Source organism: Artemia sp. Qi Xiang Cuo, chromosome 7 (assembly GCF_049724085.1).
Source record: "Artemia sp. Qi Xiang Cuo chromosome 7, ASM4972408v1, whole genome shotgun sequence".
Lineage (NCBI taxonomy): Eukaryota > Metazoa > Arthropoda > Branchiopoda > Anostraca > Artemiidae > Artemia > Artemia sp. Qi Xiang Cuo.
In genome coordinates this window covers 63,654,675-63,681,502 of record NC_142800.1, presented here as the reverse complement: position 1 = coordinate 63,681,502, position 26,828 = coordinate 63,654,675, and the positions used below count along the sequence as shown (strand labels likewise).

Sequence of the window (26,828 nt, the reverse complement as noted above, 5' to 3'; positions counted from 1 at the left end):
AACTAAAAAATCAAAATGAAGAAAAACATAAATACAATAAAACACACAAAACGAAATAAAAAGAAAAAGTTCAACCAAAACATCCTTGTTTAATTTATCATTCCCCTTTTTGCGGTTAGTGGGATTGGGTGGCTTAATTAATATTATTTTATTGAAGTTTGTCTTTTTATTTCGTTTCGCGCATTTTATTCTTTTGTAGTGAGGGCTTTGGAGTCAAAATATTGTCATTCCTTCTAGGTGATACAACCTAAGAATTTCCCTCGTTTATTTCTTTTTTTTTACGAAAATATGTTCTAAAATCACGAAGCTAGACATGAAGTATAAAAAAAGAAAAAAAAAGAAAAAAATGGGAGGGGATTGTGGTCACGATGCACATTTACAAGAAAGTTGCTCTTAATAGTGATGAGTGGGAAAACTTCTTGAGCTCCGTTTACGAGCCCATGTATGCTCACTATTTCGAAACCTAATAAAATATCAGATACTTTCCCTCCTCCTTCAACCCACCAGGACGACTTTTCAGGAAATGAAGAACACAATTAATATAATTAAATTCTTTTAGAACGGATCAAAATAAACGTACCGTATCGTCATTAGTGGTCTCATCCATTGTCATTGATAGATCTTCATTAGCATTCATCACCCCTGAAGTTACACCATCTGTCTTTAATTTGTTTTGGTTCCCAAAAGCAGAATGAAAATTCAGACTTTCCGAAGTGTTGCCTGAATTTGCTTCAGTTTTATTATCGTTGTTAGAGGTTGTAGGATCTATGATAGTTGTCTCGTCTATCATAAAGCTCTGCACATGATGAAGGCTCAAACGTTCATTTGTGCTCGGGACATTTTTTTCTGTTTTATCAATAGTTGTAATGCTTTTGTCAGGGTTGTCATCAGGATCTGTTAGAACAGGTTCATGATCAGTCATTAGAATAGCTGATTCATTTTCACCAATTCCTTGAGAAAGAGATAACTCCTCTTTAGCAAAAGAAGGCATATTATTTTCAATACCTTTTCCGTCACTCCTTGGAGATTTCTTTTCAAAGCTTTTTTCACTTCTTAAAGAGAGTTCAGAGTCCGAAAATTGGACGCTTCCATCATCATCAGTGCGACAATCACATGAATTGCCAAGTATTGTAGCCAAAAATGGATTAAAATTACTAGCAACAGATTTTTCATTCGAGGGATGCACAACGTTCTCAGTTTCATCAGAATCAGGTTTTACTGCAAGTTGCTCTCTGCCTTCTTCAGCTTTAATTTCATTTTGCACATTTTTTGAATTTGCAGGGGAATTACATACTTCTGCAGCTAGTTTTACCTCAATCTGTTGTTCTTCAATATTAATTTCTGTGTCTTGACAAATGATATCTTCACCTAATTTAACTGGGCTATCGATGTTATTCTCTTTGGAAATTTCAAACGTCTTTCCATCTTTAATTCTGCTGTTATAAACTTCGCCAACTTTACTTTGTGGATTTTCCATGCCATCCAAAGCCTTTTCATTGGATTCAATGCGATTTTGGCAAACAGTTTCCATATCTTCAACTTCATTTAGCTTATTTTTGGCATCATCAGTAGCCTTTTCAATGGGTTCATTAGCAGAAATACCATCTTGGCCGAATGTTCCCCTATTTTCAACTTTAATTTGCTTATTTTCAGCACCGCCAATAGATTCTTCAATGGATTCACTAGCAGAACTACCACCTTGGCCGATTGTTTCCATATTTCTCATTTCAGTTTGCTTATTTTCAGCAATGTCAGTAGGCTTTTCAACAGGTTTACAAGCAGAAGCACTGCCATGGGAGGCTGTTTCCATATATTCAACTACAGTTTGTTTCTTTTCAGCATTATCAGTTGCCTTTTCATTTGGTTCACTAGAGAAAATACCATCTTGACAGACTATTTCCATATTTTCAACTTCACTCTGATTATTTTCAGCATTTTCAGTAGCCTTTTCAATGGACTCACTAGCAGTATTACCATCTTGGCAGACAGGCTCCATGCTCTCAACTTTATTTTTCTTATCTTCGGCATTAGCAATACCCTTTTCAATGAGTTCCCTAGAAGAGCTACCACCTTGGCAGACATTTTGCATATTTTCAGTGTTACTGATGGCTTTGTCCAAAGATTGACTAGTAGGCATGGCATTTTGACAGAGGGTCTTAACGCTTCCAACTGTATTTTGCTGATTTTCAATATATTCAAAAGCATTTGCACTGGGTTTACTTTTTTCAATAGCCTTTTCAGCATTACTATCGTCTTGACAGACAGCCACCATATTTTTCACTTTATCATTTGCATTGTCAACATCATTTTCACTGGGTTTATTTTTTTCAATAGCCTTTTCAGCATTACTATCGTCTTGACAGACAGCCACCATATTTTTCACTTTATCATGTACATTGTCAACATCGTTCACAGGTTTATTCTTAGCACTGTCAATAACACAAACATTTCCAGGTTCGTCCGTTATAACTTTATTTTGACCAGTTTCGTCATTTATAGTTTCTTTTTCAGTGTTATCATCTCCCAGTTTCTCTACATTTTTCCTTACTTCTCCCGTGGCCATTGCACTATCTAGGGAGTTTTCTGAATAAATCACCTCTTGATTCCTACTATTTTTATCTTGTTTAGTATCCTTCTGAATGGTTTCCTCTTCAATCGGCACCAGCAAACAATTGGAGTCTGCATAGGTCTCTTTGTCACATTTCTTTAATGTAGATCCAGATTCTTTACTTTCTTCATTTGGGATGACATTTGATGGTGGTAAATTTGATGTCTCTTCTTGTTCTTTTGATAACTTCTCTTCCATTGCTGTTGAAAAAAGAAGTTTTTAGTATAAATGGGATGAACATAGCTATAGCAATACAATTGTAAAAATCATGCAGTAATTATTTTAGTCAATAATGATTCAAATGCAATTAGTACACAGTTGGGGTACATTGCAGTTTTATTTCCCGTCATAAAAACACAATATACAGAAAAAATAACATAAACATAAAATCTGGCAGTTATTTGCAGTACGAATGCCATTAGATGCTACTTCACTATCTTTAAACTAGTCATTCAACATTGGGGCTGAGCATAGAGGTAAAGACACAGCTCCAAATTTAGGGATAAGAAAAATAGTATCTCGAATTTTTCACATTGTGTGATGACAGTGTTCTAAGTTTATAAAACTTTTTCTGCCCAAAAATCGTTTACTTATAGTCCCCTCCTTCTCCAACCGTATTTTGAACGCCCTTACTACATAAGTTCAACCAATAAACAAGGGAAGATGAAGAGAATCTAAATAATAGAAGGAGGAAGGATCATCTTATAAGGCTTAACAAAAATAGATGCTTCTTAAGCAGTCCAGAAGATTGCCTTAAAAAAAAAGTCAAAAGTTTGTTCCAACAAACAACTTCGTCAAGCGACAAAAAATATCACCATAACGAGCGAAGGCTTTCTAGATAGCATTGCTAATTTTTCTGTCTGACACCAGATCAAGTTGCTGGTTTTACTATTTCTAGTCTTTGCACTTAGCAATGCCCATTTGTCAAATCACTCTGCTGGACATCTTGCGTCTAGGGAAAAGAATTGGTAGTCTATATCCTTCCCCATATCACCTTGGTACTGAAGGATGGAATAAAAAGGCTGAATACCTCAAAATAGTATTTCTTTTTACTTCAAATAATACTACTAAAAAAAATGAAATAGAAAGGCTTACAACGTAGAAAAAAGGCTACTAGAAAAAAACTACTAAGCACCTTTGAAATCTGATTAATTCTCAGCTAGCCTTTCTAGGCTCCTACCGAGTACTTAAATATGAGTCCTTAAACTGTTGTATCTTAGTGGACATGTAGCATAAACTGATATTACATACATATTGATATACATGTTCCTATGACTACACAAATAGTCAGCTGGTTGATGTATGGAGTAGAATTAAATCATCTAAAAAAAAGCACTCTAGACTATTTTTTATGGAAACTTTATTAATCATTCATCAGTTGCATAAGAATTATCATCAGAATCACTGAAGTCTTCATCATCAAAATCTCCATCGCCTTTACCCTCTAGGGCCATTTTAGCTAGTTTTTCTTTTGCTATTTGATATGCCTCATCACTTGACTTATTAGTTTGATTCTCAGCATTCGAATCCTCATCTTCTACTTCTCTGTCGTCTTTCTCTAAAAAAAAAAAACTCATTTAGTATAAAAAAAAAAAATAAATAAATAAAAAAAAAAAAAAAAAAAAGCGAAATCAGCGCGATAACAGACCTTTCCAGGGCAAACGAAAAAAAGAATGTAGTCAATACCATCAAATGGGGCTAGAAAATTAAGCCAAAGTAAGTAAAAATAGCAGAGGAGCTTTTTAAAGAGATATCTCTCCAAAACTGTACTCTTACAGGCCTGAATTATACTGGAATCATACAATGAATTGTCCAAATTATACTGGAAGATCTTCTGGACAAACCACAGGAAACGTCGGTGTAGGTGAAATTGAATTCCAAATTTGAAAAATATCTCTCAAAACTATACTTCTAGGCCTTAATTGTCCAAATCATCCTGGCAAATATCTTGAACCAATCATAGAAGCTGTCTGTGTAGAAGAATTTGCATTCCACATTTTTCTATTGCTTTTTAAAATATTTATTCATGAAGACACTGCCAGACTCAAACCACAGAAAGGGGTGGTAAAGACTTCCTCAATGATTTTTCTATTTTTACTTGGGGAAAGGTCCTTTGAATTGATCTCATACAAAAGTCTCTCAGCCCTTTTTGGCCAGGTATAGCCCGACTGACTCAGCAACATTGAATCATTGAAAACTTAAAAATATCATTTTGCTTTCTACCTATCTTGGTCTATATCAGTCCAGGTTTCCTTTTAGCACAGCTAGATTTTTTAGGGGGAGGAAGGATAAGGTTCAAATTATTTGGGTGAGGAGGGGTGATTATAGGTTTGTAATTCAAACTGAAAAGCGTGTTTTTTAGCCATAATATAACCGAATAGAAATTTATATAGAACTTTTTCACATTTGACTTGGGGATGAATGGCTTTGACCACATAAGTGTACAGTTGCACATAAAGCTAGACTATTTATAGATTCAAACTGTTCCTACAATCGTATAAATGAAGGAATTGCTATTTTGCTAAGCTTTAAAAATGTTTGGACTTGAACAGATCAGAAAATAATATGGGGAGTGTGTGTGTTGTATTTTTCTTTGGGGGGAGGGGGGCATTAATTCACACCTGCAGCAAGAGTGCCTCATTTGATGGCCCATAGAAAATAATTAAATTAAAAAAAACAAGTTTTTTTAACTGAAAGTAGGGGCGACATTAAAACTTAAAACGAACAGAAACTTAAAACTTTAGCGTAAAGAGCGATGCGTTGAGGAGGGGACAGCCCCTTTCATATAAGGAATAATTTCTGTTCGTTTTAAATTTTAATGTCACTCCTTACTTTCAGTTAAAAAAAACTTATTTTTTTGTTTAATTTCTGAACGCTTTAGAATTAATACAGGTTTTGATTTTGGCTCACCGTAGATGAATAATTAAAACAAAATTTCCATATTAATTTTACTTTTTTTTGTTTAAATGGTTTTCTTGAAAGTTGTTTAATTTTATTTACGAACGTTTTTATTAGTAATAAATATACGTAACTTACGAATTAACTTACGTAACGAACTTCTATATTCATATTTTTTTAATGCATATATGAGGGAGTTCCCCCCTAGTCAGTACTTTCCTCTTTACGCTAAAGCTCGAATTTTCTTCCAGTTCTGTAAAAATTACACCGTAAAAACGAAGACCTTTAAATATAATATATAGCTCTCATCACAATACTGAAAAAACTTTAGCGTAAAGAGCGTAGTATTGACTCGGGGGCAAACCCATCATATACGTAATAGTTTCTGTTCGTTTTAAGTTTTGTTGTTGCTCCTTACTTTCAGTAGAAAAAATTGTTTTTTATTTAATTTCAGATCGTTTTTTTAAATAATGCTGGGAAACCCGGAGCCCCCTTCATAGCAATGTCCCTTCCCCCATGACAACTTCCTCCATATAAAGATCCTCCCACGTAGCCCCCGACCCCCCCCCCCAATACCAGAAAAAAAACCTGAAAAAGTATGTATACTTCCCAATAACCAAAACTATATGTAAACAATGGGCAAAGTTCATAACTTGCAGCCCTTCCCCCGGTGACTATGGTGGTTAAGTCATCCTCAAAGACATAGTCATTACATTTTTCGACCATGCTGAACAAAATAGCTGAACAAAATAGCGATAGAAAGGTAACAAACAATTTCCGGATGCTGAGTCTAATCTTAATTCTACCTTGATATCTCAATCCTGATAGAATTTCTAATCCAAAGAATGTTTTTCTTTTTTTTTCAATTATATTTATGCCATTGATAAAGAGTTTCGATTAGAATTTTACCCAACCAAGTTCGGTATTTCACATTCATCTCATACAAAACTTGACTGTTAATCTTTAGAGTTCCATCTCGCTTGCATACATACACAAACCACGAGGGAGAGACCTCCAACAAAAACTATCAAAAGAGCCCATCCCCCCCAAAAAACTGGGAACTAAAAACCTGTTTTGTTTTGTTTTTTGACCCTCCAGCTAACCCACCTACCAAATAGGAAAAGTGTACACCAACATGTGCATTGAGGAAAAATTTATTTTCAAAGCATTTTCCCAAAGTTTTTTGTGATAAATAAGAACTTTATGAACTTTTCAGTGCAAAATATGATGCATCTTAAATTTATTGCAATTAATTGCCTTTTTGGTCTTCAAGGAGTGGGAAGACAAAGCCTGGTCTGACCCTCTTTACTCTACTGCAAGTACCTACATAACCCTCTAATGAAGGTAATTTAGGGACATAGGACTCAACTAACAAACAAAACAAAAAACAAATAAACTTTATAAGACAAGCGAGCAAAGACTTACTTTTGTCTGCATTGTCCAGGTATCTCAACAGCCCTCTCCTTTTTCTTTCTGGCAATAGTTTAAGTTCCCTCTGGAAGTCACTATCCATGCGAGCTTGTTCAGCAGCAGTAGGTGGCGCTTTCATGAGAACTTCTTTCTTCTCTCCACACTTTGCACAAACCTCCAGCTTCTCTGAGCAGGGACTACACATCATGTGATATGCATACTTCACAGACTTCTGCATACACTTTACACATTTGACTGGAGTACTCAAAGGCTTATATTTATTAAATTTAATCCTCCATTCAATTTGATTTTTGCACCGTTCACATACAGAGCATACTTGGATACTGTTCAAAAGCTTTGTTAACTTTGTGTCTCCATGTAAATTATTTTTATAAGCAGTTGTGTTATTGTACTTCTGTGCTCGTTTTCTCTGAGGGTTTCCTCTTTGGCTGCTCATGACCTACAAAAGAGCAAGAGTCAATAGCAAGCCCAAAGAGAAAACACTCAACATCCAGAGACTATAACAAGCAATAGATAAATTCAATTGGTAGCATACCCACAATTCAATTTTGGGAGGGGTCCTGCCCATTTTTAGAGGTGTCTACCCATGAACCGTAGTTTTGCTACTAGGGCCACCAGCCATGGAAGCCCTTGCCAGATGATCTTGTTTGTGCTGAGAGTGCTGTCATTAAAGAGAGGTATTGCTGACACACCATTCAGATCATTTCAATACATCCGTACATTTTCTTAGAAGCATAGGAGCATTTTCACAATCTTCACTTTATTTGTTTCAGTAACATTGTGATGTGTGTTTTTTTTTTATAACAACCAGAACTGTGCACTTACTATTTTTGGTGATAATAAAAAAACAAGTTTCCCACAAACATCAAATAACAACAAATCGTAAACTACAATAAAATTTCTAATTTTCAATTGTGGGGAAGGGACTTCCAGAACCCCTGGCAAGTAGTTTGCCCGCGGTATTATGGATATCAAAATACATACATTGATTGAATCAATCATCAACATATCAAATTATATTTTCTACCTGCTGGTATTCAGTTAAATCACAGCTGCTCACGTTTCGTGGATAATAAGAGACACCTTACATAATAAAGCTGCAGCAGATAAGCTTGAGCTACCAACGATTACATGAAAGTACTAATTAGCATAAAAGGATACAAATACATAAACAGGGCAGTCTTCTGAGGAGAAACCAACTTTCAGTCTTAATAGGGGATGAGATTGGTATGCAAAGTTTGCACATATTTTGAGGACTTTATTAGAGGAATCTACCAATATAGCCCTTTATCTACAGCTGTGGTATTACAAATCAGTAACTTATGAGACATGTCTCTCAGCATGTGCCTCTAATACCGAAATTTAATAATTTTACATAATATACCTGTTTCTTGCTGCATAAATACAAAACTACTCTAAAATGGTCCAAAGGATGCCTCCAGAACAAGATTCTGAAAAATAGAATCTTGTTCTTGACATTTGCAAACAGTACCCTGACAAACAATAGGTACCTTGCAGACAAAGCTCGTGTAGGTAGGTAGGCCTAGCGAAATTGGAAAAAGTAGATCTTTGGCCTCTATTTTTCCATTTATCTGGAGAATCTGCTTCTTTTGAATAACCTTCAATGATGTGTGTGTGTGGCAGGTATAGTACGCTCTATAGAATGTACATTAGTACATTCTAGGCAATGCTCACTTTTTTTCTTATTGTAGGCCTTTGGGGCCCAATTCCGTTTTAAATACCTAAAATCCTTTGTTGTCAGAAAAGACTAAGTCACCTCTTATAAAGCCTTGTTATTTGACCAGTATTTCTATAGCAAACTTATAACTTGGAATGAATTTTATTCATACATGCACAGAGGGAAAGATCAATTACCCTTCCTTGGGATTTTTTGGGATATGGAGGAAAATTAGTTAAATCCGGAATTCCAGAGTTTTCGTGTATATTTTAGCTGGTCTCCCAGCCAACTTTTGGTCTAATTATTCTTTTGATTGACTAGAAAACCTAACTAAAGGTGATCAATTTTTGAAAGTTCTTAAGTCATATCAAAGGATTCTAATAGCTGCAAGAGTAGCACTGGCATATTTCAAAATGTTCAGAAAGCTTTACACAAAATAATGAATTATTGTTTTTTTTTAATTGCTGTAATTCAAGCAATCACCAAAAAATCAAATTTTCCTAAGAGCACACCTTTTGTGTTCTAATTTTGCTATAACATTTATGATAATCTATACTTAAAGAATAAATTTTTAGTTTTGAAAACCAAGAACAGCCACAACCAACATATGACCTACATACTATAAAATTTTCAGTAATAGATATACACTCACACAGATTTTCAGTAATAGATACCTAAGCTTGGGAGGGAAAAACATTTAATACTGAATGAAGTGTTTTAGTTTTCCAGTAGTCTCTGTTGGGGCTAAATCTATTTCACCCAAGCCCATTTTTTGAATTGAAGAGACAAAAATCTTACTTGTTTGGGACTAAATCAGGGGGGTATTGAACTAATATGTACCCAATCAATTAAATTTTACCATGAAGATGATCAGAGTGGCCATCTATATTATGTCTTGATGAAGAAGGGGCTTTACCAATACTGTTACACAAGCTAAGTGCCAAACCTAGACTAATTAATTGAGCTGGTTGAAAAATTTGAAGCCTTTATTTGAAGAATAGAATCAATGTTAATCATGCAGAACTGAATTCCATTTCTGTGATTTGTCTTGCAAACAAGAAGTTAAGATCAAAATTATACAACGCCAGTGGCAGATCCAGAGGGGGCAAGGGGGCGCCCCCCTAACGTAGTCTAAAGTAGTGTAATTTACCCAATTAACGCAAATTTGCCTTAATTAAACTTGCTCCTAACGCAAGTTTATCGGATCGACCTATTTTGCCCCCCCCTAAAAAAATCCTGGATCCGCCCCCTGTGCAATGCCTAATAAATATTAGGAAAACAATTACTTTTTTGTTCTTTCTAAGTCATATGACTCCAGCAAACCCCAATTACAATTTCTATTTCCCTTTGTCCCCAGCAAAAAGACATTGACCTAACAAATGCTATCAAAGCACAATATGTGGAAAAGTACCCATTAAGGGATGAACGCTGTCCACGCACAAAAAGCATACAATTCAACTTGGATAATAGGTTAGGTGGTTCGGAAATGAACGGGTTTTAAAGGGAATGACGTACATTTATTAAGACAGTGTTTTCATGTCTCTCTGTTAAGGGTCGTTACTTCGCTGATTAATTTCCGGATTACCGATTCTGAATTTTTTTCCACAAAATTAAAAGCATAGATATAACTTAATCTAGTGGCAAGAATTCGTAACATTTTAGCAGGAATCTAACATTTAGCAAACTCTTACAGATGACTAGTTGTCATCAAGAATGTGTGGTTTGACTAGTAAGAAGGGAATAAGAATTGGGTGAAGTTTTCAAATGAATAAATTGCAGCAAATGTTTCTATGCAAAGTGCCTTGTACCTTAACGGAAGAAAATAAAAAGAATGAGTCAGAGGTGATTTTAAATAAACTGGTAATTTTAAGAAATGAGGTTATTTTGATTGAGGAAAATTTTTGTACGCGGGGAGGATTTTTCTGAGGGGGAACCGTCTGAGGAGGGAATTAGCTGACAAAATAAATACTTGAGCAGCTAAAAGAAACTTTCGTTAAAAACCTAATTCGAAGCTTGATTTTTCATTGGGTTTACCCTACTCGTTAAAAAATAAAATTTTTCTATATGGTCGGGGGGGGGGGGGAAACAGTCCCCCTAGTTCAGAAGCCTAGAGAGAGATTATACAAATTTATAAGAATAATGGGATTTATGGGGGGAGATGGTTACAATAGAAAACATCTCTAGGAGTTCCAAGTTATAATAAGGAGTTTTTAATATGCTATGCGGAAATAAATTGGACGCCAGAAAAATATGTTAGCGATTTTCAAGATTTAACCAAAAACGGAAAGTGGGAGGGCATGGGGTTATCAGATACCTCTTATGACACCTAAACAACATTTTTAGCTACATGTTTTGTACTTTCTCTGTGATGCTGTACTTTACGTATGGGGAAATTTCACGGAGGGCAGCTTTGGCGGGAGATGGATTTCGTGTGGAAGGATTTTCCAAGGAGGGAAAAGATCAGCCCCAATTTTTCTCCCTAGACCGTATTTCAAAAAAAAAAAAATTTAAACTTTGGTTCCTATAGGCTATGGTTCCTCTTTACTGTGGTGCAGCTATCGCAGCAGCCATGATCAATATAACATGAGAACATACACTTTTGAATTTAAATAGAAAGTGGAAAACCTTATGCATTCTAGGAATTTAGATCATGCCGAAATTTTTGGACCCGAAGGATTTTCCTTTTTTGACCAAATGAGAAAATTGTTCAATGGTATTATTCTAATCCTAAGTACTAACTTAGGACATTTACGCCGCAGCTCATTTGCGGGATGATTGGAGGCTGTTAACGGACGCCCTGTGTGCCTCTGGAGGTACAGGAGGAGCTAAGGTCTAAGGTAAGTACTAACTGATAACCTTTTGAAAAAAATAAGAAAATTTGAAATTACTATCATAATTCTGATTGGATTGGATTTAATTAATTATTATTCGGTTTTGATTGCAAAAAGTTTCAAGCTTTTAAGAGTTCCGTATTTCAAAGCAAACTTTTTTTAAAAATCAAATGTTTATCAAAGTATCAAAACAGGTATCAAAGTAACAATATCAAAGTAAAAAAATGAGTTTGTGTCAACCTCGGAGTTTTTATTATCTGATGTTTGAACTATTTTTAACAAAATGGCAGTCTCAAAATTTTATCGAATGAGTTTGGGGAAAAAAGGCCATGGGGGGGGGGGCTAATTGCCCTTTGATCACTTTTGACTCTTTAAAAGTGAACTAGAATTTTTCTATTTTCAATCAAATGAGCCCTCTCTGAAGTTTATACGAGCATCCCTTCTATAAGAACCATATATACACCCAGAGTAAAACTTACAACGCCTGTTCCTGGGCCCTGGGGGGTTGTGTCGACCCCTGGAGTTTTATTATCTGATGTTTGAACTAATTTAACAAAATGGTCACCTCAAATTTTTATCAGATGGATTTATCCATCCGATAAACCCAAAGACGTAGAGGACGGGAGGGGCTAGTTGTCCTCCGATCTTTTTTACGCTCAGAAAATGAACTAGAACTTTTAATTTCCATTCAAATGAGCCCTCTCTGAAGTTTATACGAGTATCCCTTTCAAAAGAACCAGTTTTCCTTATCCGACCTTTGAAATATTTATAACAAAATATCTATCTAAAAATTTTCATCAGATGGGTTTGGAAAAAGAAGGCGGGGGGGGGGGGCTAGTTGCCCTTGGATCTCTCTTGAACTGGAGTATTGTTATATGATCTTTGAACTATTTTTAACAAAATAGCTATCTCAAAATTTTTATTGGATGCATTTGGGAAAAAAGGGCGTGCGGGGGCCTGGTTACCCTCCGATATCTTTTGACGCTTAAAAAGTGAACTAGAACTTTCAATTTCCAATCAAACGAGCTCTCTCTGAAGTTTATACAAGCATTCCTTCCATAAGAACCATATAAGATAAGATAACGAGTATTTCAAGCCAAAATGTGGCCATGTACACAAATAACATACAAGATTAACAAATTACAGCACTCGTCACAATAATAAAGAAAAAAATAAAAAATAAAAACTACTCTCTTCGTTTTGCAAAATACTCATCAAGATATTTTCCCGCTAGACAAATAAATTGTGACGACGTACTTTTCAAGACATCAGGAAGCAGCACTCCATCATTCCCAAATAAATTTTCCCTTGTCCCTAAAAAACCTCGACAACAACTCAGACAATGCTCCAAATTCTCCTCCTCTTCTTGGCAAAGAGGGCAAGCAAACCTGCCGTCCGGGACACTTTTCCTCCTCTCAAAAACTTTCAATCTCGAACGAATTGGAAGGCAATTAGATCGTAGCTGCATCCAATATGTAAGGTATCTAAACGGTAAATTTAACTTAAAGTAAAATTCCTGACCATAACTTATCTTAACCTCTTTATAATACCATAAAGTTTCCAAATTCTTAATCTCCTCACCCCATTTCTGTATCGTCTGGTCCTCCAGTACCCGCTTGATTTCCTTGTCCAACTGTAATTGTTGACTAGTTGGTCCAAGGCCATCATTCCATGCAAAAGAAAAACCTGTCTTATCCAGTACCTCTTTAACTTTAAAAGGTCAAGATCTTTTCCTATGTAGCTGAAGTAACTCATCATATACAGCCTTCAGTAACCTATCACTGGGTAACTGTACAACCCTTAGCCAAAATTTTATCATTTGGACTGTCCTATAACTTTTAAGAGACCACAGTCCAGGGTGTCCTTTAAGAAACTGGGTATGGCTCATTCTATGCAACCTGTACAATCTCTTAAAATAACCTAGCTGAATGCTTTCTAACTGGGCAGCGTTCTCATGTCCCCAGACCTCTGCCCCGTAATGGACAATCTGCATAATCTTAGATTAAAAAAAAACCTCTTATGCAAAGACAAATTCTTTATTTCACTAATTTTATTCCTGAAAAGTGAAAATGTTGCAGCTCTTCCCCTATTTAACATTTCTTTAATATGAGAACTCCATCCACCATTACTTTGGAAGATATAACCAAGATACTTTATTTTTTCAACTACTTCTAATTGTTGTCCTCCAAATACAAATATATTATTTATTTTTTCATTCCTTTTACTGAAAACAACCACTTTAGTTTTCATAACATTAAGCTGTAACTTTTTCATTTGTATATATTCCTCAATTAAATCAAGTAATATCTGAAGCTACCTTGCCGACTTCGCCACCAATGCAGTGTCATCCGCAAATAATAACACCGAAAAATTAATTTTTCCAAGACACAGCTTTGGAGCCCATTTTTTTCCAGAAACTCCACCATATCATTCAAAAACAACAGTCTCGGGCACATGGCGCTGCCCTGCTTCACTCCTTTCTTAAGGTCAAATAGCCTGGAAAATCCCGAACCTGCAACCCTGACCATAGACTTAGTCCCAGAATACATACCAACAAATAAACAAATAAAACTTAAAGGTAAACCTACATCTGTTAAACACTTTTCAAGGAGAGCTCTATCTACATTGTTGAATGCCTTTCTTAAGTCTAGAAACGCAACATACACCTTATTTCTACCTGATCCATACTTCTCTATCAGTGCACTTAACACAAATGCTCTATCTGATGTACTATACCCTTTCCTGAAACCCCCCTGCTCCTCTTTAATTACCCCATAACCCTCCGCTAATGCTATCAACCTATAGCTATCATGATCACTAGGACTACCTTTCTTAAATAGAGGTACCATAATCGATACTTTCCATAGGGAAGGCCATACGCCACTATTTATAATTCTATTAAAAATATTCACTAAAACTAGCAAAAAAAAAACAAGAAACCTTTTCAACAAAACTGCTGGTATACCATCCATTCCTGACCCTGATCCTCCCTTCATCTTCTTAACTACATTCCTAACTTCATCTGAGGTTACCTCCTTCACTAACTCATAATCTTTTTCTTTCAGGAGAAATGGTAGAGCAGTACCTGAATCATCCCTATCTAGGCTACAAGAATCTCCATCAATAACTGTCAAGAAACTAAGCACAAGTTTCAATTTCGATGCGTTGTAACTGATCTGTCCGTTGTTTGGATTCTTACCTTATTCATGCACGAAACAGCTGGTTTCAACCTACCGTAAAGTTCTGCTCTATCCCTTTCTGTTCCACTCTAATGTTCTCTCGTTTTTTCCTCCATTTCAGCCTATTCCATTCCCTTCTTCTTTCCTTAAACCGTAAAAACAAACTCTGCCTTTCTTCCTCTACAGAGCAAGCTTTTACCAAATCTTATAACTCCCCCAACTCCTTTTTAAAAGAACTACATTCATCATCAAAAAAACAATTTTTTCTTTTCATATATGGTTTCTTTGACACGCGAGCACAGTCATAAATCACACAACCAAATTCTTTCAAAACTTCATTTATATCTCTTGTTTCATCATGCAGACTCTCAACTTTCTCAATTATTTCAGGCCTCAAAAACTCCTCTTTCGTCAACTCCAACTCCTCTTTACTCCATTCACTCTTTAAAAACTTCCCTGAAAAACAAAGATCCTTTGTAACCCTACTAGTAGGACTATCACGTTTTTTATTCCTTGGAACTCCTCTTCCAAGGCAAAGCTTAATCTCAACTGGTAAGTGGTCAGAGCCTACGACCCTAAGAACCTCAACATCAACTGTCAGGGCCACGAGCTCAATACCAACCAAAACATAATCAATTACACTAGGGTTTGTCCTAGACAGACAGGTAAAGTCACCTTCTTCCCTATCCTTCCCAGGTTTCCCATTTTCAGTCAATGATACATTATGTGAAGACAGTTCCAGAACCCGTTTCCCCAACAATTAACCTTCCTTTCAATGTCTTTGCTCATTCTAGATGTTTAATAAATAACAGTTATCAGGTTCAGCGTACCAACAAATGAAACTTGATTAATCTCCTTACATATTCCCATATAAGCATTAAAGTCCCCCATCACCAAAAAATAATCCTTATCAAAACGTGATCGCAATTGCCTAAGCTCCTCCTCTAATAAATGCCATGTCACTTCTACTACATACAAACTATTATGGGGGGCAATATACATGGTACCTAAAATCAAACTTTTACCACTAACAAGATGAATCCGAACCCATATAATATTCTTGGATACACTAGAAATCTGAGAATGTTTACGGAAACGACCTTGCTTAATTAACAACAAAATACCTCCATAATATCTCATATTCTTTTCTGGTTTATGCGCCACATTTTCTACCCAGTATCCTTCAAAATAAGGCACTGCATCATCACTACGCCACGACTCCACAAGAGCAATAATATCAACACCACCTAGGTCCTTCAGTACTTGTTCAACCTTATTTCTCACACCCTGGACATTCCATATGATTACTCGCATAGGGTTAACATGGCCACACTGTCCCTATTCACTTAGAACAAGCTGGTCATGTGTTGGCAGGACAAAGGGCATTTCTGGCTCATCAGGTAAGTATAAAAGTCTGTAATAATCTTTTGATGATGCAGCTCTGGTGCTCCTTGACTGACCTCAGTAGTTAGCTCTTCCGCCACCAAGTCTAGAGTCCTTTCTTGCAACATTACGGGCATCAATAGAATTTTGATCATCCGGACTTATGACCTCCCAGGCTTTTTGCTTTTCAGTATTTTTTGCAACTATTGGAGAATTCCGGACAGGACGCGGAGCCCCTTTCAAGAAATGCGGTTTTGGATCACGTATCTTAAATTCGATCACCATCTCGATATCACTCTCGGTTTGACTATCACTCTCAGAGCTTTCAGACACCACTCTGCCTGCAACGGAAATGTCCATTTTTTTTGCTAGCCAGTTCATTAGCTAGTTCGACTTCTCTTGTTTCTGCTGACCCGTTTCAAGGAGGCCCCTGTTTGTTCACTTCACTGGAGCTGGTGGTTACTTCCTTAACACATTCCAAAGGAAAGTCATAAACAAACACTCTGCCGTCGATGTACAACTTTTCACCCCTAAGCCTAGCTTGGTGGTGTTTTGACAAAGCGTACTCTAAGACTGGTTTAAGGTTTTTACGGGCTTCCCTTTGCCTGGCACTATAATCAGGGGCAGCCGACAACCCATTCCTCTCCAAAAGGGGATTAGACTTAAGAATTATCCCGCAAAATTCAACAGAGTTCATCTTTAGTAAGACTGGTCCCACATGCATTCTGAACACGTCTTTTACATCACAACAGTTCAGATTTAAATTCGGTATACACTTATTAAGAACCACGATTACTTCTTGCTTCAGCGTATATATAGCAGGATTAATAGGTTCGAAGTTATATAGGACAACATTACGTCTTCTCAGTTCTTCATCAAATGCATCAGCCCGCATGGTAGCTGCTCGTAAATTCTTACAAAGCATCTCAATTTCTCCTTTCATATCTTCACAAGCTTTGGCATTGTCAGATAGTTTTTGGTTCAAAGAAGAAAACTGGCTTTCAACTGATGTAACCTTCACTAAAACTTCTGGCAAAGTCTTTTCAGTAGCCTCAATTAATTGTGGTATCAGATTTAGCTTGAAATTAATTTCCTGTAAAAACTGAGCACTGGCTGTACCCTCAGGCATTGCCTCAGTTAAAGCTATAATTGCTTTGCGTTATTCATGCCGTTTGAGTTATTCATTTTTCAAAAATTTCAGTCCTCCCACACACTGCTTACATATTCCGGCTTCAGTGATCCAAATCACAATCAATAATCATATATAAATAACAGTCCAGAGATATTATCACAAGAGTCTAAATTCTATTTTGTATTTCACTTGCAAGCAACACTGAATGAAAACAGATTTTCATTCAGCAAAATGATTCATACTTATTTCCGAAATGTCACATTAAATACCAATTGAATAGTTAAGTATCTGGTTTCAAGGTTATCCGTATGAAAAATATATAAATAAAAATCCTCTATTACAGATTTAAATTTCAAGACATATGGACACTGCTTATGTATTCCTGCTTCAGTAATCCAAAACACAATCAATAATCATATATAAATAACAGTCCAGAGATATTATCACAAGAGTCTAAATTCTATTTTGTATTTCACTTGCAAGCAACACTCCCCAAGGCAATGTTCATCAGACGAGTGGTGAATGAAAACTATATACCCCCAGGACATAACTTATAACCCCTGCCCTGAAGACTGTGTCTGGCTAAAAGATATAATTCTTTAAAAAAATGGGGCAAACAGTCATACTTTAGCATAAAGAGCAAGGTACTGGGGAGGGGGCAAGCCTTCACATACAGAATAATTTCTGTTTTTGAGTTTTAATATTTTTAATAGCATAGTAATAAATAAGCTCAGAATGGGGACTATGCCAGTAAAATACTTATTTTTCAGTAAGTTTCTGGACTTCTGATAGCTTTTAGCTGGTGCCTGCCTCTCCCCCCCCCCCCCAAAAAAAATGGAAATCCTAAATATACCACTGCTTCTAATACCATTAGTTTGATATGATCACATCTGGTAAAAAAAAAACAAAAAAAAAACAGACAATATATAAACATGCATCTGTGATCTTTCATCTGGCAAAACTTCAAATTTCCACATTTTTTAGGATAAGAGCTTGAAACCTCTAGAGTGGGGTTGCTATTTGGTTGAGTTGGTCTTTACTTAAAGTTTGCTACCATAAACTGTTTGATATGATGTATCATGAGATGGAAAACAACAAAAGAAATATATGGTAAAATTCTAGTTTAAAGGCTTCTTGCTGTCTAGGAAAGTAGTCAATTTAATTGAATATAATTCTCAGGAATTTATCCAGAGCCTTGATGATCTCCTGGGAAGACATTTGAAGCACCTCCACTCCTTCAACCTCCAGAGGGCACTGACCTTTTGCAATCTTTGTGTTATAAAAGTGAAACCTTCCAAAATCAATCTTCTCAAACAAGGCACAAGAAAAGGGTTTTGAGCTTCATACCTTTGCTTAATCTTAAACAAATGGTTTTAAAGATCCAAAAATCTGTTACTTGAATTTAGGAAAAAAAAGCCCTTAATACATGTTAAAATTCTCTTTAAGCAACAGGAACTGTATTTTTAAAAACTAAAGCCAATGAAAGTGACTGAAGAATCAAAGTTACAGTAAAGCAACAAGTTATCAGAATTAAGATAGGTAATATACCTTTCATGCATATGCAATCTTCTAAGCCCCAAAAAATAACAAACGGGTAGATATAGTAGCTGGGTAATACCTTCCCAGCTTATATTTTTGGCTCTGGATATATTCCAAATAGTTTTATTCACTTGACTCAACAGCTTTCCAACATAGCAAGAAGCCTTTAAACTAGAATTTTACCAAATATATTATTAATCTATATATGCAACCATTAGGGGAGGGGGGGGGGGTTGCATGCTATAAAAACAAACATGATATTTAAAAAGAGCATAAAATAAGGAATCCAATGATACTAAAAAAAAAACCTCTGATCCTTCCAAAAAAACCTCTGAGCATAAATTAGGCTCTGGATTTGTTAAGTAAAAAAGTTTTTTTTTCAACTTAAAGTAAGGACCAACACTAAAACTTACAATGAAAAGAAATTATTCCATATATGAGGGGACTGCAGGCTGCCCTCTCCTCAATCCATCACTCTTTATGCTGAAGTTTTTTAGTACTTTAAAAAAGCTTCTTACTCATATTAAAAGTTTTTCTTAAAGAAATTCAAGCAAATTCAAACTTAAGTGTAAAGAGAAAGCTATTCAGGAGGGAAAAGCCCTAATATACAGAATAATTTCCGTTTGTTTTCAAATAATGCTGGGAAATCTGCCTTCCCCTCCATATAAAATTCTCCATGGAAAATTTGCAAAGTTTGAACAAAATTCAAACATTAGTTTAAAAAGCAAGCTATTGAGGAGGGGGCAGCCTCCTCATATACAGAATAATTTCTGTTTGTTTTCAAATGAGGCTGGGAAATCTGCCTTCCCCATCTGTGGACAATTCCACCTAGAAAATACTCCCAAGCCTACTTTCATTTGAAAAAAAGACTTGTTTTTTTATTTGGTTATTAAGTTGTTTTTTTTTTCAAATTATGCCAGAAATTTCCCATGGAAAAGGTTTCCCAGAACCCACTCCCCAATGTGAAGTTTTTTATGCAGAAAATTCCCCAGGAAGAATTTCTCCCATGGAAAATCCCTTTGCAGCACTGTCAACTCAAGATTCTGGCTATTTTTCTGAAACAAGATACTATCTACTTTTTCATAGAAATATATTTTCTTTATCAATAGACTTTTTTCATGAATTCCATGTCAATGCCACTGCAATTCCTTTAGCATCCACTGCAAACAAGTTTTGTAAAGGGAGCTCTGTTTCAGGGAACATGTTTCCTTCTCTAGGCTTATACCAAAATCCCCCCTTGAAAATTGTCTCTGGGCATCCAGATAACAAATACTAGGCCTATACACAAACAATGGGCAAAATTTGTAACTTCAGCCCTTTGCCTGGGGACTGTGGGTGGTCATGTCATCCCCAGAGGCATAGGTATTGAACCTTTCAACTATGCTGAACAGGATGGCTATCTAAAATTTTTGATCAGATGACATGGGGGGGGAAAGGGGTGGGGGGAGTAATTGTCCATCAATCTTTTTGATCCCTTAAAAAAGACACTAGAAATTTTAATTTCCATTTGAATGAGCCCTCTCCTAATCTTATAGGGAAAAAGATAATTTCTTAAACCACATTGGCCTGACATAGCATTAAGAAAGAAAAAACAAGCAAAAATGGGGTTTTTAAAGGCCAAATGAAAACACTGACAAAACACAACAAACCAAATATTTCAAGGGGAAAGATGCATCTCTTCTTCAGCATGAAACCAAAAAATATATTCAATGAGAGTGCTGAAGAAAAAACAAACAAAGTAAAATGCAGAAAGTCAATGTGAAAAAACCAATGAAAAAACAAAAAAATAAAAGATGAACAAAATTCAATAAAAGCCAGAAATTACAAGAATTAAAACCAAATACCTAACAACCATTAAAGTGAGGGATTCACCTATTATTGATATTGATGAATGACTTACTTTTATGGTTGCTAGGCATTTGGTTTTAATTCTTATAATTTTTGGCTTTTATTGATTTTTATTCATCTATTAATTTTTGTTTTTTTTCACATTCATATTGTTGTGTTTTGTCAGTATTTTCATTTGGCATTTAAAAACTCCATTTTTGCTCATTTTTTTCTCTATGTGATCTTATAGGGTCATTTGTATGATACAATCACACCTGGCAAAAAAAACAAATAACTAGGATAAAAGAGAGTGTTTTCCCCTTTTCTTAAAATAATACATATGTTTTTAGACTATTGACTAATGATGGGTAACATTAAACTTAATGAAATTTATATATTTGGGATCAGAATAAAAAGCTAATTCTTTTGATGTATCTACTGCTATCAAAATTTTATTTGAAAAAGTTTTGGTGGTAAAATTCTACTTTAGCTACTTTTGGCTATCTTGGAAAGGGGTTAGGTTAGGAAAATGAAACTTTCAGAAATGGGTCTATAGGCTAAAGTATGTCCTTGGAAGGTATTTTGAAGTACCAACCTCTACTCCTTGTCTCTCTAGAGGGTCCTGAAATTTGCCCACATGACAGGTCTATACCTATTGAAATTTAGACAAAACAAGATTTTACCAGGGTTCATCTAACTGACACAAGCACTAAACATCATTTTGTCAACAAGGAAAATCTGTCAGAACATTGACAGTCATAACATCAACATGTCAGGACATCAACAGTCACAGTTGCTACCTGTCACAGTTGCTGTCAGAACCTCAACAGTCATAACATCAGCACATCAGTTCATTAACAGTCACAATGGGTCTCCCTGTCCCTACCTAACGAAATGTTTGTCCTAAGCTCAATTTACAAGAGCCCCAGCAGCCCTTGCCAGCTGTCCTCTGAAAGAGCAATTGCCAAAATGATGCAATTCATACTATGCAATTACCCAAAGGCAACCCTGCTCATGACAGGGGACTTCAACCTCCCAAACGTGTCTTGGGTAGATGGTCAAGGTATGACCAAGTCAAGCCTTGAACAAAACACATTAGTACAAGCCCTCTCCGACAACTTTCTGTACCAAACAGTAACTATGCCCACAAGAATGCGGCCAGGACAAAATCCCTCCGTACTGGACCTAGTCATAACGAATGACCCAGAAAAGGTGAACAACACACACACTCTCAGTCCAGTTGGCTAAAGTGACCACAAGCCAGTTTTCTCACCTATTCAACTCAACTCCAAACCATAAACATATACCAAGCAATCCTTTACAAATTACAAGATGATGGTGGACGAGCTGTTGGATGCTAACCTGGAAACACTTATATCAGAAGATGTTAAAGCCTCATTGCTAACTCTAAAAAAGACCTTACTAGAGAGCCAAGCCAAACACACCAGCATAACATGGAAAAAGAAACCCAAAACTCTACCTTTCCTCACCCCAAAAATCAAGAAACTATGCAACAGGAAAAGAAAACTTTGGGAGAGGTACACGAAACAAAAGACTACAGCTTTGTACAAGCAGTAATAAACTGCAAGGAACCTCCTCAGAAAAGAAACTAGAAAACTGACCTCAAACTACAAAGAACGACTGGCCAAAAACATTAAGGAAAACCCAAAATTATTCTGGAAATACATCTCCCATAAGAAGCCAGGCAGACACTCCATACCAGACCTGGTAAACAACAACTCTTTATCCTCTTGCCCCTCTGAAAAAGCAAACCTGCTTAATCAGCAGTTTGCCTCAGTGTTCTCCATGAATGACCCCCAATCAACCCCCCCCCCACCAGCAGAACAGGCTCACACTCCCTTCCCGATGGTACACTCACCAGTCACAATCAAAGAAGTAACCAAACAGCTTAAGGACTTCGATCCCAATAAATCGACGGGACGTGATGGTCTCAGCCCACGACTGATGAAGGAATTAAGCCCTGCAATATCAGCCCCACTGGTAAAACTATTCAATCTGTCACTGGCACAAGGAAAGCTTCCAGGGGACTAGAAGAAGGGAATAGTCATCCCAATTCACAAGAAGGGTAGCAAAACTTCTGCAGCAAACTACAGACCTATCAGCCTTACATGTGTGGCATGCAAGGTCATGGAGAGAATCATAAATAAGCGTATCATTAACCATCTTGAGGCCAACTCATTTATCAGCAGTAGTCAGCATGGTTTTCGCTCAAAGAGATCGGTGGACACAAACCTTCTTGAGTCATATAGTCTTGTAACTGACCTACTAGAGAGAGGATTACCTGTGGATATAATATTGTTGGACCTAGCCAAAGCATTTGACAAGGTTTGTCACTGATACCTCATTCACAGGCTACTTACTCTGTTAGTCCACAAGTGGTCAGTTGGACAGAGGACTTTCTGAGGGACAGAACACAGCAAGTGAAAGTGACAACCGGACCAAACAGCCATGTCCTTTCTGACAAAATCAGTCACTAGTGGGGTTCCCCAGGGCAGCGTCCTGGGCCCCACCCTGTTCAACTTCTACATAAATGAGCTACCCCTCATCACCAGCAGCAAAACCACCCTATATGCAGATGATTTGAAACTCATAGGTCCTGCCAATACCTCTTCTTCCATCCAATCCCTCCAAACTGATCTCAACCACATGTGCTCCTGGGTCAAAAGATGGCTGCTGGAATTCAATGCAGAAAAATGCAAGGTCATACACTTTGGACACAAAAACCCCAAACATCAGTACCTCATGACCCAAAATTCTGGAAGTCACCACACAATTGAGCCTGTCCAGGAGGAGAGAGACCTTGGCGTCATCGTTGACTCCCAGTTGAAATTCAGCTCCCACTCACAGAACATCTCAGCCAATGCTAGTAGAGCCTTAGGCATCATCAAACAGCATCACCAGTAGGAGTAAACACGTAATCACCAAACTCTACAAAGGATTAGTAAGACCTAGACTGGAGGTGGGGTCGATACTGGCCACCCCTCGATTCAAAAAGGACAAGGCAGTTCTTGAGCAAATCCAACAAAGGGCCACTAAGATGATTGCCGGCATGGAAAACAAGACATACAGTGAACGGCTGAAGGAACTCAACCTCCCCTCCTTAGTATACAGACGGAAACGTGGAGACATGATCCAGGCGCACAAACTCCTCTCAACCAATTGAGAAAATGAGATCCTGGAGATTGACACCTCCCACAAAACACGGGGACACCCTAGACAAATCTGCAAACATCACACTACAACTGGAGCAAGATGCAATTTCTTCTTGAATCGGATCAAGAACCTCTGGAATAACCTCAAGGAAGACACTGTTGCTGCTGAATCAACAGATGCTTTCAAACGCCATCTGGATGCTGAGTGGAAAGATACACCATGGAAGTTTGACTGGGAAGCACCAGAATCTTCCACCAGAACTTAACCAACTACAACAGTCATCACAAGGAGTGATTCAACAGGATCAAAAGTCCTTATTTCACTCCAAGCTGTGATTTAAGGTAATTTAAGGTAACAATTGCTACCCATCAGAACATCAACAGACATAATATCTTTAAAAATTTTAGATATTATGATGTGTTGATGTTATGACTGTTGACATTCTGATGGTTAGTGGTTCTGACAGATTTTTGCTATGTAAAAAATTTTTAAGTTTATATAATAGTAATAAGTATATAATAGTTTAGAAACAAATTTTGGCTATACATTTGCACATCAGTGGGGTAGGGTAAAGCATAGCATGCATTAAATATGTAAACTAACCTAATCTAGACACCTTTCCCCCTTAAACCACAAAAAAACTAAATTTTTAAGGTTTCAGATGCTATGAAAAAATTTGATGTTATGATGTGATGATTTTATGACTGTTGACATTCTGATGGTTAGTGGTTCTGACAGATTTTAATTATGAAAAAAAATTTAATGTTATGATATATTGATGTTATGTCTGTCAACATTCTGACAGGTAGCAATTGTGACTGGCAATGAACTGATGTGTAGATGTTATGACTGTTGACATTTTGATGGATAGCAACTATGACTGTCAATGTCCTGACATGTTGATGTTCTGACAGACTTTTTGTTGATGTTATGGCAGATTTTGTTGATGTATTGATGGTAGTGCTCCTGATGCCTTCCCCATTTTACCTTAATTTTTAGTTAGCAGTTTCTTTTTCTCTGGCTTTAGTTCTCAAAATGCAATTCTTGTTATTTGAGTAGACTTTTAAACCATATCAATGTTGTTTTTTTTAATTTAGGAAATGTATTAGCATATCTTTACAACCTTATAAATTAGGATTGAGCAAAGTTGGTTAAATTTCTAGGTGGCACTATAATTTAACTAGGATGAAAGTGAAAATATCATTTGATGCCTTTTATGCTCTTTCATAATTCAATAATTGCTTCTATTGCAAATTGCATCTTGAGCCCCTAAAGGGCCCCAAGGGTTGGTCTATTTCATTTTTGTAACTACACAAAGAAGTTATCAACACCAATTCAACCAATTTAGGGTATATATTTGCACATTAGGGAAGTGGGGGTAAAGTTTATTTCTGATGCAAATGAGAGGTAAGTTTAAACTTTACCCCAACCCCCACTCCCCTAGTGTGCAAATATATACCCTGAATCGGTTTATATAGGGGTGGGGGTAAAATTAATTTGCAAAAAAATTATTATTATATTTGTAAAAGCATAAAAAGGAATTTTACAGTATGTTCACTTTATTTGTAAGTCAATAATATGAACTGCAAAATGTTTACCAGCAATTTTGTTGTACTTTATTTAAGCAGAAAATCAATTTTGCAAGGTCTTACTTTTATAACACAAAGATTTTTAAAGGTCATCAAAGGTCAGGACCCTCTAGAGAGAAGAAGTGGAGGGGTAAATTTCTACCAAATCATATTATTGACTTACACATAAAGTGAATCACAGTTTATATAATGAGCAGTATGATCTTTCCCTATCTCACCCATTATAAAAACCCAGACCAAGGTGCAAGTGCCCCAGAGAACATATAAACATAAGCAGCATTAGATCTTTTCATGGGTACACAAAGAATAATCACCTATGGAACAAGTACTGACAAAACCACTTGTCCAGCTCACCAATAAGTGCACAAATAAGTGGGAGGAGCTTTTTGTTCACACCAAGAATGAAGAGCCAGAAATCATCTGTGCTAAACTTACTGGATAATTATAAAAACTGTGAAGTGAATATAGGCCTACCACTCAATGCCTTTTTATATGCTGATTATGATAGTAATAATTTCTATTGGAAATTAATTTCAACCCCCCCCCCCCCTATATATTCCAATTCAGGGTATATATTTCTACAACATAACCTAACCCTGAATTGGCATATAGCCTATAGGGGTGGGCTGAAATTCATTTCCGATAGAAATGATTATTATATTTGTAATCAGCATAGGCTACAAAAAGGCATCAAATGGTGTTTTCACTTTATTCCTAACTCAATAATATGATTTCGTAGAACTTTACCCGAACTATTTGACTCTCAACAGAACAATAGCCTAATGTCAATGGGTTTCTTGTCCTTGGTTTTAGTTGCTGTCAAAGACATAAGGAAAACATACCAAGCTTATAGCTATTATTACCAAAGATCAACTTAGAATATATAAAGTAAACCTACTATTTATGTATATGCAAGACCAAATGTATGTACAACAGTTGTACAGTAGTAGGCTAGGCTAATTCCAGAAGACTGTTGTCTTCTTTTCTTTTGTAAACTTTGAGCAGTGTTTCTATTTTCGCCCTTTTGCACATTTTTGCTCTATTTACTCTGGTGCACAGTAGACCCCGATGCCGCGCCGGTTTTCTTTTCAGCGGCGAGTAGCTGATTTTTAGGGAAAACGGCGGCGTGCCATGGCGCGCCACTAATTTTTCTCCTGTGACGTGCCATTGGCTGACACCAATTTCTCTGATGAGAAAGGAGTTTCAAATCTGTTCAAAACACCCCGAGTGGCGTATCGTTCAAATCCAAATAAACAGTTGAGTTTGTCGACATCGAGGCCCTTTAAAACTCCGATACCACGTCCTACATAATGAACAAGCAAATTCGAGGATAACGCGACACAAGCAACAACACTGAAATATCTGTAGGACCAAGAACCTTCTTTCAGATTTCTTAGTCTTTCGCTATTCAATAAACGGTAGCGTTCGCTTCCCTTCATGTTTGTGTTTTTATGATCCCTGTCATTGTATTTCATGAAACCCAGTAATCACAGTCAGGGGCGTCCCAAGCCTCTTTTCATTGGGGGGGGGGGGTTGAACTTCCTAGTTTTTTCCGAATC

At 36.5% G+C, this 26,828-nt stretch overlaps 1 protein-coding gene across 3 annotated transcripts in view; it reads right to left on the bottom strand.

Moving 5' to 3' along the window:
• e(y)3 (PHD finger protein enhancer of yellow 3) overlaps positions 1-26,271 on the bottom strand; it is a 64,495-nt gene extending 38,224 nt beyond the window's left edge. For 2 of the 3 annotated variants that reach the window (XM_089092481.1, XM_089092483.1), the window contains exons 1-2: positions 26,168-26,271; positions 581-2,808 (exon numbers count right to left, since the gene is read on the bottom strand). In XM_089092481.1, the coding sequence (XP_088948607.1) occupies positions 581-2,806 (2,226 nt within the window). In that variant the 5' untranslated portion in view covers positions 2,807-2,808; positions 26,168-26,271. Of the gene's footprint in view, positions 1-580; positions 2,809-3,743; positions 3,949-26,167 lie in introns of those variants that run through there. The other variant, XM_089092482.1, reaches the window with a different exon arrangement.
• Between the last annotated feature and the right edge of the window lie 557 nt (positions 26,272-26,828).